Source organism: Amblyomma maculatum, chromosome 10 (genome assembly GCF_055883805.1).
Source record: "Amblyomma maculatum isolate TAMU_Amacu chromosome 10, ASM5588380v1, whole genome shotgun sequence".
Classification (NCBI taxonomy): Eukaryota; Metazoa; Arthropoda; class Arachnida; order Ixodida; family Ixodidae; genus Amblyomma; species Amblyomma maculatum.
The window spans coordinates 103,625,263-103,631,262 of record NC_139353.1 but is presented as its reverse complement, the minus strand read 5'-3'; the positions used below and the strand labels follow the sequence as shown (position 1 = coordinate 103,631,262).

Genomic DNA, 6,000 nt, shown 5'->3' with positions numbered 1-6,000 from the left:
TCCAAAAGTACTTATACCCCAACCCCTGGCGCGTGAAGCACATCGACCCAGACTACGACGGACAACATGTGTGTGAACGGTGCCGTGACCGTGTAGACTTTAACCATATGCTGTGTGGTTGCGCATCGAACGACGCCTACGCCAAGAACAAGGAACGTTGGGACAAAGTTTTAAAAAGTGCTACACTATATGATCAGCTTCGGGCTGTCCAGGATGCCTGCGCGGCGGCGGAGAGCTTCGGGCTCTCTGTGCCCACGTGGGAGCTGCCCTCTACACCTGGCGCCTAGCCGAGTGTCCTCCAGGACCCCTATTGTGGAAAATAAATTTTTACTAAACCAAATCAATTAAAATTGCCTGCAGTAATCCTCTGATTATGCCAGTTGCATCTGTCGCGCTATGTTTAGTACGTTGTTCAAACCGAATAGGAGCGCATTTAAAGACCGCACTACCCGTTGCTTCTGTGGCGCAATAGATTAACATCATGTATCAGATTGTAAGACATGTGTTCGATTCATACAGGTACAAGTTTTGGTTTCCTTTAAATTCACCACATTCAAATATACTAGGACCATATTTCCTAGGGTATGTTCCCCTTTAGGTTGCATATTAGCATGTATTTTGTTCTTAACAGCAGCAAAACCAGCCGCCAACGCAGCCAGGATGTAACGGTACGACAACGGTTACACAATTCAATTGCCCTTACCGTTATCAATTCCTGTCATAAGTGATTGTATGTTGCCTTTAGGTTGCGTTCACAGACAGCTCTCAGCAGCAATCACCTTTTAACATGCTTTAAAGCTGTGTGCCGATTTACGCCGCGGTGATTTTTAAGTTAATTTATTCAACGTCGCAAAGATGGCGCGACGGACGCTATTGATGCATTACGCTCTTCAAGGTAAGTAATTTCAATCCATAAAACTATCTCATTAATATTTCTTTTCAGTTTTCGTACTGCGGTTCATGCTCGGACAAAACAAGGTTGTGTTTCATTTCTGAGTGATGCGCCCGGCACTTCCGTTGCTGCAGTTTTCGGGGAACGGCGATACGCCAAAGGCTGAAGGGGAGGACTTGGCTAGGACAGAGCTGCACCTCGGATTCTCGCCAACCTTTTGACGGGTGCAAATAAATGTTATTTCTCTCTCTGTCTCCTATTTAACTGAACTTCTTTAAGCTATCGTTTTCGACCAGTGGCGCTAGGGCAGCCATAGCATGCGCGCACGAGCTGCACGCACAGAAGAAGAAGAAAGCGCTGATCGTTGCATCGGCATCGCTGTCTTTCTGCTCATTCTAGGTATTACACAAAGTGTCGAGTTTCTCGCAGCCTCATGCCGTCCAAGGTGACGAAGAAATCGAAGGGTGCCAGGCCTGGCTCTTCCGACTTCGCGGAAGGTGTGGGGAGCGACAAGACCGCCACGGTCACTGAGGCCATGGGTTCGCCCGGCGAACCACTTACAGCTTCGAAGGTGCCCACCCAGTCTCGGACGCAGACCAAGGGCGCCGCGGAGGATCGCTCCAAGCGACGCTCCAAAAGTAAAGGCGCCAAAGCTGAGACGGCTACTTCTGCGATAAAAACTGCGCCGGAGACGACGACCACTCTCGAGCCCTCCACAGCTGCTCCACCCTCTGCTTCTTCGGCTGCAGCGGTAGGTCTGGCGCGACTACACTACTTGTATATCTAAATCGCTAGAGGGTGGGACATTTTTGGTTTCGGTTACATTCCTTTCGTTTTTAATCATCAGATTTCGGTTGATGTCCGTGTGCTCTGCGACTGAGCGCTGTAACTGATGAATGGCCGAGGTATTGGATGTCATTCCGGAGGCTCAGTAGCTACAGTGTCCGGCAGCTGGGACTGAACTCTAGGGTGTAGCCGCGGCCGCTGTAGGAGACGAAAAGCAAGGCACATCGAAATGCTTTGCCTCTACATCCCGTATGGTGCCAGCTTAGTGGCGCGGGTCACGTTCGGCACGAGGCATAATGTCTCTTCTTCGAACTCAGTGTCAGGCGCCAATCGCTATCCCCCTTCAGCGCTGGTAAATATAAAAATGCAGGTATACGGAGATTACGTTGTGCGCTAAGTAACTCTGCGAAGTCGAAGTGCTCCATGTGACTTGCTGCCCAACGTGTGTGAGCTCATGGTCCGCGTAAGAGCACATATTGCACGAAAAAATTATTTTTCTCATTCTTTGGGCCTCGATAAAGCTGAGGGCTCCTGAATGCATGCACCGCCAGCCAGATCTCTGAAACACCTTATTGCGTAAAGGGGGTCCTATAGGTAGTTTGCACTGGTGACCATAGGGCAAACAAATAAACCGCCGGCCGTCATACTTGCGGTGCACGTAGTAGACCAACTGCTCCACGAGCATGCTTTCCTTGCGCGTCAAAATGCCGCTTGCAATTTGCGACAACAGCAAATTCGGCCTACTGTCGCCGCGCGCAACAGCAGCAATAAACTACGTTGCAAATGAAAGCCTCTTTGGATGGGCAGCAGCGCTTCCGTGACATCGGATAGTCGGAATGAAAGCCTTATTGTTACCTCACTACAGTAATATTTTTTAAGCAAAGGTTGCTGCCCACTGTCTCAAATAATGGTAGCAGATTAAGGCACCAAACTTGGTGTATGGGGGGGGGGGGGGGGGGGTTGTTTTTGCACTATGTGCCGTGCATGTTGACAATGTGTCTTATGCATGTTCGATTTGCCTTAAGCATAGAATGGAAAATACCTACACTTCCTCTCCTATCATTTCCTTCCCATCGTTTGCCTCCTATCGGCACTCGCTGTAGGGCTAAATATAATTATAATCGGTGTTCAGGAAAACAAAGGCGCAGTCTGTCACACTTTCTCTAGGCAAGTGTGTTTGGACGGTGCACTATCGTTCCTGTGGCGTGGTGTTCCTTGGCGCGGGATTGCAGGTTGCAGGAATGATAGACAAAAAAAATCTGATTGATTTGTAGGAAGGGAAAGGCGCGGTAACTGTCTCACTTGTTTTCTGTGGACACCTCAAGGGGAAGGGAGGAAGGTGTGAGTTAAATTGGATAGAGAGAAAGAGGAGCCGTAATAGAGGGCTACGGAGTAATTTCGACCACCCGGGGATCTTTAACGCCTGATGACATCGCAAAGCACACGGACGCCTCTTCGTTTGCCTCCATCGAAACGCAGCCGTCAAGGTCGGGTTCGTACCCGGTACTCCAGCACTAGTCGGACGTCTTACCACTGCACCACCCCGGCGGGGCGGAATGCTAGACAAGAACACATTTCGCAGAAATTCGCAGAATATGACTAATCTCGCTCACTGCCCTCGCGCACGGGATTATGTTTCATGAGCCTACAAAGGCTTTCGCTTTAAACGTGCCCGCCAGTATTACCCCGGTATCCTCGGAAGACAAAGCGCTTGCCCCAAGGACTCATTTCAAGGTCCCAAATAATGCGAGATCACATATCATTTCATCGTGCATATGTCTAAGTCATATACGATGGAAATCAAGATTTCTGCGCAGATACGTCGTCTAGAAAAGTTCCAAGAGCACTGCAGAATATGCAGTCGAGAAATGAGAAAGCGTGAGCTTTGCTCCTGCACGCGGTACATAGCAGCCGGTTGTCGCACGCAATCAGCGTTCATTTTTGCGCAACAAAGTTCACCGACGATTTCTAACTGGCTTACAGGAAAGGAAAGGCGCAGCATCTCTCACTCGCGGAATCTCGCTATCTCGCGACAAATCTGCCCCGCCACCGTAGTTAAGTGGTAAGACGCCCGACTACAATGCCGGAGTACCCACGTTAGATCCTGAACGCGGTGGCTGCGTTTCGATTAAGGCGAAACGAAGAGGCGTCCGTGTGCTGTACGATGTCAGCACACGTTAGATTCCCAGGTGGTCGAAATTACTCGGAAGGCCTCCACTACGGCTCTCTATCTCTTTCCACTTTCACTCCCATCTTCCTCCCTTCCCTTACTGCGCGGTTCAGGTGTCCACAGCGAAAGTGTGACAGATACTGCGCCTTTCCCTTCCTGTGAACCAACCAACCAACCAACCAACTCGCGTGCCCCTCGCGGACATGATTTCTTTCTGTGAGCCTAGAAACGCATTTTTTCACTTTAATAATAATGGTAATAATTACTTCACAGGAAACAAAATGTGCAGTATCTGTCACGATTGTTTTGAGGACACCTGACTGATTGATTTATAGGAAGGGAAAGGCGCGGTAACTGTCTCACTGGTTTTCGGTGGACACCGCAACCGCGCCGTAAGGGAAGGGAGGAAGATAGGAGTGAAAGTGGAAAGAGAGAAAGAGAGAGCCGTAGTGAAGGGCTACGGAGTAATTTCAACCACCTGGGGATCTTTAACGTGCGCTGACATCGCACAGCACACGGACGCTTCTTCGTTTCGCCTCCATCGAAACGCAGCCGCCGAGGTCGGGTTCGAACCCGGGTACTCCGGCACTGTAGTCGGGCGTCTTACCACTGCACCACCCCGGCGGCGCAGACTCGCGCAGTAAGGGAAGGCAGGAAGGTGGGAGTGAAAGGGGAAAGTGAAATAGATGCCGCAGTGGAAGGTTCCGTAGTAATTTCTACCACTTGGGGATCTTTACCGTGCACTTACATTGCACAGCACACGGACGCCTTTTCGTTTAACCACAATCGGAAAACAAACGAAGAGCCGTCAGTGACATTTACAGACACGTGTCCGATGCATGCAAATTCTATGCGACAGCATTATTGTGGCACGTCAGCCACCATAACACGATGAAAGCACACCCTCGGAGCAGAACTCGCAGGACTTCGTCTTGAATGCAACCACAATCTCGGAGCAGGACTGGCAGGAGTTGATCTGCTACATGCACCGCACAAATGGTGGACGGCGGCGTAGTTGGGTGCCATGTGGGTGGAGTACATACCAGCTATACTGTCGTCATGCATTCACTTTAAATATGATTGGCCGACTTTCACGGACAGGAGAGAATTCAGAGCTCTTAGTTCTGTGATGCCTGTACAGCGTTTTCTTAGAGATGGGTATCGGATTAAGGGTAGCGCATGAAGCAAACTTATCTTTCAATAAAGCAAGCATCCGAAGCGCTCGTAAAAATTAGCCCCTCACTTCGCGGACGGTTACCGTTGAGCCTGCTGGCTACCGGTTTCAATGGGGCGCCATCTTCACGCACGTTCGTCATTTAAAGTAATGAGAACTGCTTAATTATTTCACACCAGACACTACGAAACCCAGATGCCACTCAGAAACTGCATATCAAGCCACCTATTCAGAAATATTACACAGTAGAGGTTCTAAGCATATAAATGTAGGTCAATCATAGAAGTCACGGCCATTTTAGTTGTTGACGTGATCTGTCTATCTTCATAGGAAAGACTAGTCAGCACTATAACCTGTAGGAGGCCTTAGCAAAAAGGCACACTAAAGTGAATATTTGGTGCAGGACGCCAAAGAAATCGCCAAGCGGCAACTGCCTACGGAAGCACCTCCAGGAGGACCGTCCCAGCAGAACAGGGTGTCTACGACCCCCGAGACACGTGAGCCGTCCCAGTACTACACGTCGACGGCAGTCAGCCAAAGGACAAGGGACGACTCCAGAAAGGTGCCTAATGACCAGCTGAAAGGAGGCATCGACGCAGCTTCGCTGAACTAGTGCTCAGCTACTTGGAAACGCGGCGACGTAATTGGGCTGCAAGATTTTTCTACCATCAAGTAATACTGTTGAGGTTATTTACAAAAATTAGAAAACAAACACGAGTAATAGGTACCCCTTCCATCCTCTCCGCAACGCAAAATATCTTAAGATAGAGCGGCATTAACGCAAAATATTGGCAACCAAAATTGCGCCCTCCTCTCCACTAAATGCACGCTGGGCCGCAAGAAAAAAAAGATTGGTTAGCTCTTGCACGCCTAGATGTACGTAGAAAAAAGCAGTGACTACCTCGGGATCAAAAGAAGTTTTCTCCCGCCTTCTGCGCCGTTCCCCAGCAACTAAACTCTCCTTGCTTCCGTGTCGAG

At 49.6% G+C, this 6,000-nt stretch overlaps 1 protein-coding gene across 1 annotated transcript in view; it reads left to right on the top strand.

Moving 5' to 3' along the window:
- The first annotated feature begins 1,325 nt into the window (after positions 1–1,325).
- LOC146177161 (neprilysin-1-like) overlaps positions 1,326–6,000 on the top strand; it is a 36,698-nt gene continuing 32,023 nt past the window's right edge. Inside the window, exons 1-2 of the mRNA XM_084581474.1 lie at positions 1,326–1,643; positions 5,426–5,584. Coding sequence (XP_084437600.1) covers positions 1,326–1,643; positions 5,426–5,584 — 477 coding nt within the window. The remainder of the gene's footprint in view (positions 1,644–5,425; positions 5,585–6,000) is intronic.